At 38.8% G+C, this 16944-nt stretch overlaps 1 protein-coding gene across 1 annotated transcript; it reads left to right on the top strand.

Annotated features, from left to right (window-relative positions):
- The first annotated feature begins 6713 nt into the window (after positions 1 to 6713).
- Positions 6714 to 13050, top strand: LOC122397474 (feline leukemia virus subgroup C receptor-related protein 2-like). Its single transcript, XM_043396629.1, has 7 exons — positions 6714 to 7196; positions 7280 to 7511; positions 9237 to 9474; positions 11313 to 11524; positions 11663 to 11766; positions 12122 to 12232; positions 12580 to 13050. The coding sequence occupies exons 1-7, from the start codon at positions 6991 to 6993 to the stop codon at positions 12905 to 12907; spliced, it is 1431 nt and encodes a 476-aa protein (XP_043252564.1). The 5' UTR covers positions 6714 to 6990; the 3' UTR covers positions 12908 to 13050.
- Positions 13051 to 16944: the final 3894 nt, after the last annotated feature.

Below are 16944 nucleotides of genomic sequence, written 5' to 3'. Positions count from 1 at the left end.
CTTCTCTGTCGAAGCTTCGCGAAGCTTTCGGATCTCGGCGTTTGGCGTTCGGACGTTTGCTCTTCCAACGCGCGAGAAAAAAAAAACATGTATCGACTACCTTTCCTTTCTTTTTTTTATTATTATTAAATATAACACGATGTCTAACCCGATAACGGGGCTCGTGCGATCGATGCCACGTCGATAACCGTAGTTCGAAGTACCGCGAAACCCTTAGATAGCTCGTAAAAATCCATGGAGATCGCGGACCCTTCCGAAGGTCCTCGTTGGTATCTGTAAATTTATACATAAAAAAAAAAAAATTCGTATAAAATTATAAAATTAATTGTATGTTTATATGAACTATTGCCATGTGTTCTGGGATCAAATTGCCTAATTAATTGCGGCTCGGGGCGATGATCGACAAACGTTATACAGGTATCTTGTTGACGCGAAGATGATACATATCGCAGCTACTATCGAGCTCTACGTACGTGTTTCTATCGTCATGTACAGGTAATTGCCAAGAGGTCCGACTAATTAGCATAATTTCCCACTACCCCGACCTTCCTGCCCTAACCCCCACTCCCTCGAATTTTGTAAAAGAAATTTTCTCCCGAATCACGTTTGTAAGTTTGTACATTTGCGCTGAGGTGACGCGACAACGTCGACGTAGGAAACCCCGGAAGTCGTTGTCCTTCGTTAGGGGGAAAATAAAAGTAACGCGTTCTTGTGACTCGCGATCCCAAACCGACGATTCGACTCGTAACGTTCGTGTAAACGCTGTTGTTCCAAGCTGCCGCGTAGAACCGTGCACGGTAACGCGGGGACGCTAAACCGGAAGAAGCCAGACAGCCATCGTGCGGTTTATCGGCAGATCGATGGCGACTTCCGTGAAACTGCGCTTTTACCGGCGAGCGAAATCCAAAGGGTTCGTTGGATCTCGAGACGAAACTCTTCGAGCTTTTCTTGCGGTTCGCTGACCCGCGTAAAAGCGACCTCTTATTCCGCAGGATGTTCTCTTTTCTTGGGTTAATAGTTTCATGGATTTTACGGCGATTCTACTTCGCCGGCCATTCGTGCGGAAATCTAACGTTAATTATCGATTGATTTTCGAATGCTCTCTTTGGAACGTTCGCAAAATTCAAGCAGAGATATTTGGAAAAACACAGTATAGTAAATTGGGCATTACAAATCACGCTTTTACGAATATCCATTAACGATTTTTTTTTTCCTCGAATTTCTTGAACCTTTTGTTTTGACGCGTTAAAATGTCGGATTCCAGAATTATAATGCATTTACTTTTTACACAGACGTTCGTATAACGATTACAGAAGATTCTTCCAGGCCCAGAATTTTTTTGGCGAAGCAGCTCCTCCCGGAAAAGTGAAGATCGGGAAATGATCTTGCATTTTATGCTATTGCATTTACCATTGATCGTCTATACATAATAAAGAATAAGTTGTTAGCAAACTGTGTCTAAATATTCATGGAAAATGAGAGGAAACCAATGTATCTCTCGTATCGATTAAAAATGTGACAATGGTTGATTTCTATTAACGAAACTGGGATGTTTAAGTTGCTCGCGTTTATCTTCGTTAAAGATTTTCTTTGGTATTCCCCTTCAGGTCGCGATCACGCTTTGAGAAGGTTCTAAAAACTTCCCATCGCCCCGTTGATTAAATCAAGGCGGTTATTTGTTCTCGCAGTACATTTTAAAGCGTCCCGAGAAACGCGAATGTCATTAACGTCGAACATTGTACGACTGTCCGATCGACGACGAAGGAAATAAAGAAAAGTTCCACGGACTCCGTCGAGAAATTTTTCGTACCCTTCGAAGGGATTGCTCGCGGTTGAAAATTTAGGAAATCCAATTAAACTCGGTTTCGAAAGTTGTCGCGGACTCGTCATCGGGCATCCAGGGCAATATTTCGACCGCTAATGGAAAAACGTGCTCGATTTCGGATCGACACGAGTTTTCATTCAAGGGGTTCGAAACTCCTCCAGAAATGACTGTTTCAAGCTGTTGTATAAAGTTTCCACGAAGTGGAAACAGTTGCGAAGAAACGCCGTTCGTGGGTAACTGTTGTGGATAATCGAAAAAAACGTATCGATTTCGATTACGATTCTAACCTTACTTCCATGGTTCAGGGGTTCTCAAATTTCGTTTCCCCGTGAATATTTTGAATGATTAACGACTTTCAGAGTGTTCTACAAGCGTAAGATACCCCTGGAGTAGAATTTTTTTATTATTTTTTATCTTTGAAAATTATAATATATAAAAAATTTGTTTGAAAATTTTATTCTTTTCTTGATAGAAACTATGTGTGATTTTAATGTAACAAGGATAAAGAATGTCGCTCGGGAAATTTGATTATGAATATTTGTTCACAATTATAGCAATTTATTCCATTCAATCCTCCCCATTTTTTATGTTTCTGTTTGAATAAAATTATGCAAACGCGTTACTTAAATTTCTGTGGTTCTCTAAATTTTGAATAAATTTTTTACTTGGAAATTGCCATTTGGCTTCCGAAAAAATTTGTGTGGCCACTGTTCCAAAGAATCGATGACATTTATGGGATCGACGCTTTAACCGATATGATAACCGTAACCGGAAACGATAAGGTTTTCGCTACTCCGTAACAATAATTTTGAATAACCGTGGCTGGTTCGAGGAATCGAAATCGATATTATAGCCGTTCTCGATCCTTTGTTTTCGCGGAACGATCACGCTGGCTGTCTGGGTGCGCGAAATTCATGCGCAAATGTTTAGATATCGTCGACGTGGACGGCCAAACGTTACTGTTGGCGTTGTTAAAAATCGTAAGGACGTCACAGAAGTGTTTATGCGCGTCCGTGGTGCAAAATTACCGTACCAGAATCGCTGGGAGTGTTTCACCGAAATTCCATTTCGTGCGAGAGAGTTCCCACGCACACGTCGAATCGTGCCAAATAATATTATTCGAACGTATCGAACGTTGAACGCGCCATAATAAATGAGGATTGACGATCGTGGTCGATTTTAATCGTGTTTTCCATTGGAACGACCGTCGATTTTTCGCTCTTCAAAAATTACGAAACAATAAAATCATAAGTTTCTATTTTTCGAAATTTAATTTTAATCTTACATGATTAAATCTCTATTAAATTTGGGCTTTTGCCGCCATTTTTTATTTACCCCTTCGTGTGTTCGAATAAAATTCCCAAAGAAAATTGTTTAGTTCTTTTTCTCCAAATTAAAATACATATATTTCCTTTAGAATTGCTCTGATAATCAATCTGTTTAAGAATCAATATATTTCCGTTAAGGTTTCGCTTTATTTATTGTTAACATATGCTCAAAATGAGACGAGGACAACTCCTAACCCATAAAATATTTTTCTCGCGTTCCGAATTCTGCTGGGTTAGGAATTACAAAGTTTAGAATAATTATTATTTCAACTTCAATATTTCTCTCGAGAGTGCCGTGAAAACATATTGATTTTTTCGCAAATTTAAGTTCCATTTCGTTGTTTGATTCTCCGAGGTGAGCAGTCTCGTGTAACTTTTCAAGATGGCCGACGATCGAAGGGTCGCTTTCAATGGAAAATTTCGATACGATCGAATCGTCGTTCGTTATTATCGAAACGATCGTTACGCCGTTCTGAGAATATCGCGACCTCGATTCGATTTTTATCGCGACACGCGTTACCGTGTTCCGTTCTACGCTCGTCTCGTTACTCATCGATTCATTGGGAAAGCCAAAATAGAACGATCGAGCGGACCCCAGTGTATCGACGTTCGATTCCTGGGCACTGAATACGAAGAAGAACATATTTTAAGAGCACCTTCTCCCACGGAGGCTTTCGTAGACACTAAGCCCAGTATTGCCTCGCTTCTTGCATCAATCTGCGTTAGGGTTACTTGCAACGTCATCTCCGCCCCATTGTTCGTGTTTCTTCGGCCGCGTAACCCTTCCAATCACGGCCACAACGAACGTGTGACGTTTAAAAATCAACAATTTTCTGATGTACATAATATACAGGGTTTTCACATTAATTTTATCTCGCCGATTTGCCATTTTTCCGGGAACCCGCATATAAAATAAATTGTGAAACACGATTAAATTCCCAGTTCGAAATTTCCACCTCTCGGATTGATCCGTTCGCAAGAAGGGAGGCAAAAACGGTCGCGATTGCTTGAATCCGAGCAGATTCATCCATCTTGAATCTTCCATCGCGCGTGGAACATTTCTACGAGAATTGCTCAACTTTAGTCTCAGGAACGCCTTATGGGTGATTATAAACAATTGTTAAAAAAGAAAAGTTAGGCGAATTAATTTTTCGAAGTAATCAACCCCGTGGGACGAATGTGATTGGATCGAACATTACCGAGCGCCAGCCAAAGATAACGTCGCGGGTGTTTTCTTCGAAACACCGGTGTAACGAAATAGAAAAAATAAAAAGAAAAAAAAACGTAATGGATTATCCACGTGTTTCTACGTTCAGAGTGTTACCCCTGTGAACTGTTGCTCGGTGAATTGAATAGTTTGTAATACACACTGTATACACACGTTAAAACGTTAAATATCGATTGTATCGAATTACGGTCCCAAGAGTTACATAGTACTATTAAACAATAAAGAGGAAAAAAAAAAAAATTGTATACAATACGACTCGAGTAATCGTTAGACTATGTGTATAGATATATAAAGAAGACACCCCTTTATAATATTAATCCGTAACGAACTTGTTCTTTCGACTTCGTAACGATAGCGATCCGTCGTTTGTAATATATTTTCGGGACCTTGATTTCGAGGACAGATGATTTTTGGAAGATTCAACTGGGACACGGTATATGTATAAATAAAAAAGGAGCGACGTTGCGTGTAAAGTAAAAGTATCCGCATTGAGGTGTGGTGGACTACCAAAATGTCGAACTTTGTTTCGAATTTATCATACTTCTTCGATGATCGTGCGTTAATTTATTTGATTTTCAAAAATCGTATTATTCCGTTTGATCCTCGATCGATGACCTCTGCTTGGTTCGAGTGATTTTTGTAAATATGAAAATTGGAAATTTTTTTGTTCTCGCTGAGATTTTGGTGCTGCACCACGGTGCGGATATGTCACATATTTTTACAATGAAAAAAATGTTTCCGTGTACACCCCGTTCAGTCAGTCGTGCTTCTCCCGAGGTTTTTTACTGTTACCTTTAAAGTTAACGCATTCAAGGATGTCGCGAAGTTTATGGAGTGGATTGGGTCGGAAATGTTTAATTTTGTAATAGATTTATAAAACTTATGTAACTCAAGGAGCCTCAGATTTGCATTGTCTTTATCGTTAAAGTGTAATATCTAATAAACTTCTGTTATATTCATTGTACCGATCATTCCTTCATTGTAATTACACGCGGCGGGACGCGGCCACGATGTTAATACTAATCGTGCCTTATCTTTCGTAGATGAAGTTCACGGTTATCGTACTCCCGGTGAGATTTGTCAAACACTGAAACGATCGTGTAAATCCGGTATATTGATAGCGTATCAGAAATCTTTCTCCTATCGCGATTTACCTACGTTGGATTAACCAGACAATTAAGATCAAACTAATAATAGACGCTGTTACGAAATTTAACTTGAAATTTCGAATTCGCAAGAAACACACATTCAAATGCTATATTTATATAACGTTTTAGAGCAAAAATCTAGTATCACGGATGACAAACTTTACCTGTAAAACACGTGTTCTCTTGTTCGATAGATAAGAGGAACGTATATACGATATAAACCTGGCCTAGTTTGTGCAAATATACAAGGTGATTTCGAAATCGTGGAAAGATCGAGAAGAAGCTAGTTCCTCGCGTGAAAATAAATAGAAAATATAGAACATTTATTTCTGTAGTTAAGTGGCCCAATGTAGTATTGTACGCAACTGGAAATATGGCAACTGGGGCCACAGAGGGACAACAAGCTCACCTTTAACCAGTTATATCTCGAGTTTAATAAACCATAGAAAAAGATTGTAAAAGCAAAAGTTGAACAGTATAATGGTGTCTATTTCTCTACGATTTCAAAACACTAAAATTCTTATTTAAATCCACGGTTTTGCTAATACAAGGTTCAATTAATTCGAATGATATTTCAAGTGCAAACGTTCGAGTCTAAAAATTAGAGCCAGATACAATACAATAATAAAAAAAAACAAATCGCTCGAATATTAAATTTATAATATCGTTGAATATATTTCTCCAAAGAATGAGTATACGAGTTCGATAACTTTCTGGAAGAGCTGTACGGTTCCGGTGGACGAGATTTCCGTTCGATCGCGTGATTTTGAACGGTCCTGTAGCTTCTCTGAGCGATCGCGAACCGTAACGTACACACCGCGCACCGAAGTCAATAATAGCATGGCGCCAGCGACTTTCTCATAACAACAGCCACGTCTCATGGGACACGGCGAGATTAGTGTGCATGTTTCGACTAATTGTTTACCTCCGAGATTAACCACCTGATAGATGTCGCGGGAGGAGCTTAATTCTTGACTACGCGGCTGGCAATCTTCGAGCGATTTACCCTCCCCTCCCCGGAACGGCGCTGAATCGACCGATGGGCAATCGATCGAGACGGAAAATCACGAAGAGGATCGGTTCGATAGCACTACACTAATGTCGTCGCGTTATGCGATAAAAATGTTGCGATAAGAGCAGCGCGATCTATAGTACAGCTGTTCTTGTTTAATCGTGAACGCAGATAAAACAAAAAGCAATAACACCCGCGGAAGACGCAGTTCCTAACGAGTCGAGGTTGGAAGTCTAGCAACGCGCGATAGTACGGTACGTCGATCGATAGATCAGCGGGCGAACACGTTGGGAATCGTCGAATGAAGTTGAACGGTGGGATCTCGATGGCGACGAACGAGACCGTGCCTTAACGATTTTTCACGATCGAACGAAGTACGCGCGAAGAACGATCTCTACGCGAACCGCGTCCACGTTCGTCGAGGTTTTGGGATCGATCGTGGCGCGAAAATGGCCAACGACAGGGAACTGAAGGAAGTAATGTGCACGAGTTGTCCGGAGAAAATAGTGAACGGGACGAAAAGGGACGATCGTGACCCTTTGGAGATAAAGGTGTACAAAAAGAGATGGTTGATTCTGGTATTGTTTACTACGTACACGGCGATAAGCACCTTCCAGTGGATACAGTATTCTATAATCACCAATATAATATCAAGGTATCCGCGGTTTAGCGAATAACGTTTCGAAAAATCGTGGACGTTTAGAACGGAGGGTATTCGTGAATTTTTGAATGGTCCAGGTACTATAATGTCTCGTCGTTGGCTGTCGACTGGACGGCCATGGCGTTCATGGCTTACTACGTGGTCCTCATCTTTCCTGTGACCTACATAATAGACCGGTTGGGATTCAGATGGACCAACATTTTAGGCTGTGGACTGAGTTGCCTCGGTTCGTGGATCAAAGTTTTCTCCGTCAGTCCCGACAGGTTCTACGTGACCTTCATCGGACACTCCTTCGTCGCTGCCATGCAGGTTAGCAATACCCGGATAACTGCGAAGCGTTCACGTCCCGGATAAGTGAAATGTGGGCCCCAATATCGACGGGACGATACGTACTACCTGATCCAACGACTTATGTTTCTTTCTCTTAATTAAAATAATTTGGAAAATATTTATAGACCTATTGACAGCAAGTATCCAAATTATAGATCGCGTTTGGTCTGCCTTTGAGAAGTAATATTGCAAGAGTTTCATTAATTAGCATCGATTGGCTATTACGATTCTCGTTTAATTGTGTTTAAAGTATCGATCGAATTTTTTCAGTAGTAATCTGCCATTTGTGTCAGACAAGTTTTAAGGAGAGCAATTTCTAACGTATAAAATATTTCTTTCAGGCTCATTCTGAGTTTTATCGGTTATTAGAGTAATTATTATTTTCAACTTCGATATTTCTTTCAACAGGACCGTGGAAACACTGATTTTTTTCATAAATTTAAGTTCCATTTCGTTGCTCGATTCTACGAGGCGAGGAGTTTCGTTTAACCTCTAAAGATGGCCGACAATCGAAAAGTTCGAAACGATTGTTACGTTTAAAAATATCGATCGAACGGGTTGAAATCGAATTTTTTCAGTAGTATCGTGCCGTTTGTGTCGGACAATTACGGTTTTGATTTTAGCGGGACAGTGAATTAGCCTTACACGAGGTGTTAGATTAAAAAACGATCGCGATATAAATTATTTCTTGGCGCGTATAATTTCGGAAAAAACATTCGTGGACATTGGAATTAGCCACGGTAAAACAAAAATCGAGCGTCCGTAAATACGGTGAAAACGTTGTTCGTGAGAAGGCGTCGTAAATTAATGCCAATGCGAGGTATTACAAGTCTAGTCGAACTTTATCTGCCCAAAGCTTAAGCTCGAAGCACGGTATCTCGCGGAACGATTTATGATTGCACGTTCGCCGAATACGCTTCGAGCTTAATGAAATCTCTGCGTTTCCGTGTGAAGAATTACTATACTCGAAAAAGAAAAAAAGAACGTCGAAGGCACTCGTGTCTCGGGCGCGCAAACAAACATCAAACGTTGCATTGTTTTTGAATCTTGTTGGACCACGTTGATCCTTTAATTTGCGACTTATTATTTCTCACTCTTGAATATAAACAAACATGGAGCAGAGAAAATTAAATTATCTTTGGAGGATAATAAAATTTACAGTAATTTCAATTTGGTTATTTTGTCTTTTCCAATTGAAAATTCGTTGAGAAATGTAAGTGAAATTTGAATTTATGCAAATATGAAGTGGACGAATAGAAAATTTACAGTAATTTCAACTTTGTTATTTTTCTTTTCCAATTGAAAGTTCGTTGAGAAATGTAAATGAAATTTGAATTTATGCAAATATGAAGTGGACGAATAGAAAATTTACAGTAATTTAAACTTTGTTATTTTTCTTTTCCAATTGAAAATTCTTTGAGAAATGTAAGTGCAATTAACGCCATTTTGATGTCTTGCAACCGAGTCGTGGAATTCAGTTTCTTTCTTGAAAAAATTCTCGTTGACTCGCCATTTTGTATACGAGGTATGGTGATCGAATTATGCGAGGTCCTCGTGGTTCACTTTGCTCTTTTTTTTTTAGCCCAAAAAATCCTTAAAGGAAACTCGATCTGCGAGGTTGACGATTTAACTTTCGTCACCAAGATTAGAGCAGCTGTTTAATAATAATATTTTGTGTTTTCTTTACACTTTGCGTGGCATCAGACCATAGTTCTGACGTTGCCTGGACGACTGGCGGCGCAATGGTTCGACACCAGCGAAGTGTCCACCGCGACGTCGTTGAGCATTTTTGGCAATCAGCTCGGGATAGCCTTGAGTTTCTTGCTCACGCCGATAATCGTGAAAAATCACAAAGACCTGGACGACATCGGCACTAACTTGTCGCAGCTCTTCTGGGGCGTAGCCATCATCATCACGATTGTGTTCGTGCTGGTCATACTACGTAAGTTTGTCACGGAGAAACCGGTATCTGATTTAAAATACAAAATTACGATAATAACACAAATCAACGCGACCGTTCCGGGCCACCTTTTCGACTGTAAATCGCGTTGACAACGACGTCTATTTTTATGCCAGCTTATCTTCTTCCCCGAGAGACAAAGCGGTATCCAACTTTGCGCGGGAGAAAGAAAAGAGGAATTAAAAATGACGGACAATGTAGAAACGTGTGGAGTAATCGCGAAAAGTCAATTTTGAAAACTTTGAAACATTACACGTGCACTGGAAACGATAATTTGGCTTGTTTATACATTTGCAAAGATCTCGAACTGCTCATTTACATACCTTGAGGGGCTTTAAGGGGCCATTCTACCTTGTAGGCACGAAAAATATGTGTTTCTTGGTGATTTTTTTTTGCGGGCTACTAAAGAGCGATTAATTCCGTGTTTTGTAGATACATTTATTGTATATTTAGCTATATTTACGAATTTTTGCAACGCATAATATCTATTGATTACGCTGTTTTTGTCGATCAACAAACAACAGTTTTTTATGAACGGCGTCCGACTGCGTATGTGATATCTCGCGAACAAGTTATCCGAAATCCAAAAACCAACGATATTCTTAATGTAGATGAGTGTGGTTATAGCATGAACTAGGATCATTTCAAAAAAACAAAAAATGGCAAAATGGCAGCTATTTTACGGAAAAATACTGAATATTTTCATATATTCGGTTGCTTTTTCGTTAATAAAAGAAAAAGTATTGCATATATCGCAATTATCCTAGTTTGTGCTATAGGGAGACCAGTTCTAAAGATACTGTATAAATTTCATGTTGATATCTTGAGTAGTTTTTTCGTTATCACATACGCAGTGCCGAAAAATGTAGTTTCGAGAAAAACAGCTTTAAAGTTTCACGTCCAGTTGTTATATTGCTATAACTTCGTTAGTTTTTCAAATTTCAATTTAATATTTGGTAGATATATTTTCGAGACTACATACTAAAAGACAATGCAACAAATATTCGATTTTTTTAATTCCACAAGGTAGAAAGGCCCCTCAATCGTGGGCTCGAAGTATGGGACAGCGCCCATCTTTCGATAAACGTGCTATAGTTTCGTGAGGTCGAGGGCCAGTCACGTGCACTGGAAACAATAATTTGGCTTGTTTACACATTTGCAAACATTGCAAAGATCTCAAACTGCTCATTTATCTTAATCGTGGACTCGAAGTATGGGACAGTGTCCATCTTTCGATAATCGTGCTATAGTTTCGCGATGTCAAGAAATGGTCACGTGCATTTGAAACAATAATTTGACTTGTTTACACATTTACAAACATTGTTAAGATCTCCAGTTGCTCATTTATCTTAATCGTGGACTCGAAGTATGGGACAGTGCCCATCTTTCGATAATCATGCTATAGCTTCGCGAAGTCAAGAAACAATCACGTGCATTTGAAACAATAATTTTGCTCGTTTATACGTTTGCAAACATTGTTAAGATCTCCAGTAGCTCATTTATCTTAATCCTGGACTCGATGTATAGGACAGTGCTCATTTTTCGATAATCGTGCTATAGTTTCGCGAAGTCAAGAAGCAATCACGTACATTTGAAACAATAATTTGGCTTGTTTACACATTTGCAAACATTGCAAAGATCTCAAACTGCTCATTTATCTTAATCGTGGACTCGAAGTATGGGACAGTGTCCATCTTTCGATAATCGTGCTATAATTTCGCGAAGTCGAGAAACGTAATTATTTGTCTTGTTCCAACTTATTTTGAAATTGCTAGAAACGCACGCTAGATTATCACTGAAGAAGTAATTATTTTGCATAGTTTTGGAAGACGATCCGAAGTTGCCGCCGAGCACGACGCGAGCACTGCAGAAATTGAATCAAATGGAGACGGAGGAGGGCTTCGTAGAACCGATGAAAAGACTCTTTAAAAACAAATATTATTTGTTGCTCTGCAACACGTACGGCTTGAACGTCGGTGTGTTGAACGCGGTGGCCACGTTGTTGAATCAAATATTTCTGGCCCATTTTAAGGTGAGAACCAGACGAGACAAAATTTCCCACCGTATAGGATGATGATTAAAAATCTAGAGGAGATTGAATCGTAAGCTCGCGGAATATCGTTGGAGGAAAGGTTCAGGGGCTAATTACGGAACGTTGTATGTTTTACAGAATGGCGAAGAAGACGCAGGTAGAATCGGTTTGGCCATGATCATTACGGGGATGTTAGGTTCCGTCAGTTTCGGAGTTATTCTCGATAAAACGCATAAATTCAAGTAAGCGTACTGCCACGCGCCGATTTTCTATTTTTCTACATACTTTTTTTTGTTGAACTTTTAGTTCTGCATGAATTTTATTCTATTTTTTATTTTTTTTTAAATGTGTAAAATTTACTATTTCAATTTATGAACAGATATGTTCCAAATTTGCTGTAAGCATCAAGAACGTTTATGTTGTTTAATTTTAAAATTCTGCCAATAAAACTACGTTATGTTATCCATTTAACATATCCATTCATGAATAATAGTGGCTTCGTTCGTACACTTTTACTTCAATGTATTGTTCTTCGTAATGTAATCTTTTACGTTTATGTTAATTATTTTTTAATAAACCTGAACGTGTAAATTGCAGGGAAACGACGGTGATCGTCTATTTTCTGTCGCTGTGCGGCCAGATATTCTTCGCTGTGTTCACGTGCCTCGAAATGAAATGGATGGTGTATCTGTCGGCCATTTTCTTGGGGTACTATATACTGCGCGCGCATCTCGACGCGATTCAAGCTTTCAAATACGCCGCGCGACCGTTACAAACGCGATCGCCCAGAATAAAACCGTTCAATCCGTTCGTACGAACGAAAAAATATTAAAATTCTTATAACTGGGCTGGAGAAAAGGACTGAAAGAAATTTTGTAAATAATTCCAGTTCTGAAAAGTACTTGGAAAGAAAATTTTTTTAAAGATTCTCCACGTTCGAACGTTTCGTGGCTTCTCGCAATAATTTTTAACGATCGCTGTCGCTGTTTTTTTCGCGCCAGAATTAATTTTCGCCCTCCCGTCTCGTGTCTAAAGTGCAATTATATTTTCCGCAGGTACTTCATGGCCGGTTACGTGGCCTTAGGATACGAAATATGCGCGGAATATACGTATCCGGAGTCCGAAGGGATGGCGGCAGGAATTCTGAATGTGACTAATAACGTTTACGGCATTGTCCTAGTTCTAATAATGGGTAGATTATTAGAAACCTACGGGGATATTCCGGTTCATATCGGGCTTTGCACGGCGCTCCTCGTTGGTCTTATTATGACCGTCTTGACGAAAGACGTGCAGAGACGTCAGGACGCTAAGAAGGGTGCTCAGTATAAGGAAGTCAGGCAAACTGAGAAGAAGAACGAGAGCAATGGACTCGAAACTAATTGATAGCCAACGTTCTGTAAAATACTTAACTATTGTGATATTTTTAACGTATTACTTTTTACACATTTTTACATGGAAAACGCCGAGCGATTCTGCAGCCATTTTCTCCAATTCTTCACTCCAGTCTCTATTTTTTTGTATCACATTACGGCTAGAACGAACAGATTTTTCTTATTTATCTTGGATCAACCGATTAACTTTTTTAGCTATTTTTGAGTCGGTTTTAAAATCTGTATATTGAAATCTTTGGTTATTTATCACAAATTTATCGATTAACTTTTCTTAGCTATTTTTTAGTCGGTTTTAAAATATTATCGATATTGAAATTTTTAATACCGTTTTAAAGCTGGAGTGAAATAATCAAAATGGAGGAAAATCGCACGCGGAATTACCGAAACAGCTGGCGAATATTTAAACGCGTAGACAATTTAATAATTGCAAAGTTAAAAACGAAGAGAAAGTTACAAATACAATTGTAAATTATTGTTAAAGATCTCTTTTCGCAAGTTAACTTCGACGCGTTCGCTCTCTCGTACCTCGGACTCCATCGATCTTTTCCCAAACGTACAAATCAAATTTTGTACAAATTTTGTAAAAAATCAATACATCGATCTGCTAGTCCCGAACCTTATAAACAATTTCACAATACTACAATCATCGTTGTTATCATCGACTGGATTTTAATCCTCATTCGCGGCGGATTATGCTCACGTTCCCGCGAAACAATACAAAGCAATTTATTTAGGTCAATTTTTCTTCGAACCGTTCGTTGAAAACAAAATGGATTCGACCGCTCGAAACTCGCGGGTATTAAAGCACACGACAGCTGCTTTAAATTGGTTTATCAACGACAACAATGAAATCCTTTGTATAAAAAAGGAAATTCAATCTTCGTGATGTAATGTTTCCACTGTGAAATTTAATGAACACCCGTCGATACAAACGAAAGCAACGCTCGATCCCGCCGATAAACAATTAATTAATCGAAATTTCAATATGATTTTGCCCCTGTAAAGAGTAAAATAACAAATTCGAAATATCCGAATATTCGAGGCTTAATTTTTCCAACCCCTTAAAGTGAATTTCACTGGTAAAGAACAAAAAAAAAAAAAAAATTGCTCGATGTCTACGTGTATCCATCTATTCAAAACTTTTTTAATTTCCTGGAGATCATCCCTCGTCGCTGCAACAGCGTTTCCGAGACGTCCGTTTCTTTCTTGGACGGTTAAAAATATTTCGACCCGGTTTAAAATTTACCCACACCAGCGGCGAGCAAATACCCGGAAAGAACATCGCGCGACAAACATGGATTTTAACTTTTCCACGGAATTTTTTTCTCCCCCTTCTTAATCCCCCCCGCGACGTAATCTTAGCAGGTCCAAGCGCGAATAAGCTTGTTTGCATGTTTCTCGTGCCAGCGGACGCGACAGGTTTACGCGGGGCATTTTCTTGTCGATTCGCCGCGTGCCATATTTCCACGAATATACATGTCGCATCGACGTTCCCATTCTTATCGTTCTCCAAAACTTTCGCAACGTAACTCTCGCCCGTGCGGAGCTCGGCGCGAACGTTGCACGGAAGTTTGGAAATCGCAGGGACGCCATTTTGAATCGTCCACGATCCAGGAAACTGGTCGAAAGTTTAGCGACGATAACAAGCGATTACGATTGAAAATAGCGAAATATATAACGAACATCCCCCCCTTTGACTATTTCCAGATTTTCATAAATTCGGTTCCCGAATTTCGAATTTGGTTTCTCGAAATACGAGAGGAGATTGCACTCGTGCTGTGCGGGACATTTGAATGTAATTATTACGGTAAAAATTCCGTGTACGCGTTTAACACGTTCACGGCAAATCCAAACCGTATAATATTCTGCAAAAGTAAAATTTTTATTTGAAACCATTGTAAGCTACTTACAAATTTATTTCCCTCGATGTCTTAACTTGAGAATTAATTTTTCTAGTATCATAATGGTAAATCCTGTCACCCATATATGGATGAGGTGGCAGTCAAAGTGTTAAATGAATTTATTTTAACGAGGTGGGGGGAAAAAAATTTTTTTTTTTTATAATTTTGGATCGATAGAGAGAAATTGAACTTGTTTGGATGAGACGAATTCGTTTTGAATTGTTGTTAGCTCGAATCTCGATGAAGTACACTGCGCTTTCGTATTGTTACGATCCTCCGGTTCGCCAAGAAAAAGAGTCTCGCGGTTCGACGATATGTGAGGAACAAAATAATGAGTTTGAGAAACGGGTCTAGGGCAGCGTGGACTTTTATCGACAAGGAATACTCGTCCTTGTTTTTGGTAAAAGGCACAGGACCGAGAGTGTAGTGCGCGCTGCGTCTGACACGTGACGTGACGTGTGCACCACTTGTTACTCGACCAGAATACTTGATATACTCGATCATGGAACAAAAGTACCCAATACGGACTACCGTACAGGGTGTCCCTCCAGTTCTGACACCACCAGAAATTGAACTAAATTCCTACCTCCAATTCCTAGCACATCGAATTCGACGAGTTGCCAAAATGGTCTCGGAAAAGCATTTAACTAATAAATTTTTTTAACACTAGATTTACGGAAGCCGTCAATTTGACGGATGTCTGGTTCCATATTTAAAAATTGCAGAACGCGTGAATATTATTTTTTAACAACTTACGTTGAATTTGATTGATGCAATGGCATGAATTCTGATTAAAAGAAAAATCGTATTTTAAGGTAATCGTCAACATGAAAGGTAATCAATAAATATACGTATGATCAATGCTCGTAAATCTAGTGTTAATGCACCTTTCGAAAATTTTAGTTATAATCTTTTATTTTAACATTATGTACAATTATTGTACATCAATAGGGGCAATATATCATTGCCCCTAAATTAAATAATAATAATGTATCTATGATCTTCGATTTAGGGAAAAACTATTATAATGAAGAATAACATAATTTTGAGGTTAGAATTATACAGAGGATTATAGTTATCGATTTCGTTTCTCGAGAAAGTCGATTTTGAAAATTCTGAAATTCTACACGTGGACTGGAAACGTAATAATTTGACTTGTTTATACATTTGGAAATTGTTAAAATCTCGAGTTGCTCATTTATCTTATCATGTTCTCGAAGTATCAGTCACTGCTCATCTTTCGATAATCGTGCTATAGTTTCTCGAAATCAAGAAAGAATCACGTGCATTTGAAACAATAATTTTGCTCGTTTATACGTTTGCAAACATTGTTAAGATCATTGCTTATTTATCTAATCGTGGACTCGATGTATGGGACAGTGCTCATCTTTCTATAATCGTGCTATAGTTTCGCGAAGTCAAGAAACAATCACGTGCTTTTGAAACAGTAATTTTGCTCGTTTATACGTTTGCAAACATTGTTAAGATCTTTGCTTATTTATCTTACCATGGTCTCGAAGTATCAGTTACTGCTCATCTTTCGATAATCGTGCTATAGTTTCGCGAAGTCAAGGAACAATCACGTGCATTTGAAACAATAATTTTGCTCGTTTATAGGTTTGCAAACATTGTTAAGATCTTTGCTTATTTATCTTATCATGTTCTCGAAGTATCAGTTACTGCTCATCTTTCGATAATCGTGCTATAGTTTCGCGAAGTCAAGAAACAATCACGTGCTTTTGAAACAGTAATTTTGCTCGTTTATACGTTTGCAAACATTGTTAAGATCATTGCTTATTTATCTAATCGTGGACTCGATGTATGGGACAGTGCTCATCTTTCTATAATCGTGCTATAGTTTCGCGAAGTCAAGAAACAATCACGTGCTTTTGAAACAGTAATTTTGCTCGTTTATACGTTTGCAAACATTGTTAAGATCTTTGCTTATTTATCTTATCATGGTCTCGAAGTATCAGTTACTGCTCATCTTTCGATAATCGTGCTATAGTTTCGCGAAGTCAAGAAACAATCACGTGCTTTTGAAACAGTAATTTTGCTCGTTTATACGTTTGCAAACATTGTTAAGATCTTTGCTTATTTATCTAATCGTGGTCTCGAAGTATCAGTC

This window comes from Colletes gigas, unplaced genomic scaffold (assembly GCF_013123115.1).
Source record: "Colletes gigas isolate AHSC1104 unplaced genomic scaffold, ASM1312311v1 Colletes_gigas_Sc00009, whole genome shotgun sequence".
NCBI lineage: Eukaryota > Metazoa > Arthropoda > Insecta > Hymenoptera > Colletidae > Colletes > Colletes gigas.
This window is presented reverse-complemented; position numbering and strand designations above follow the sequence as displayed.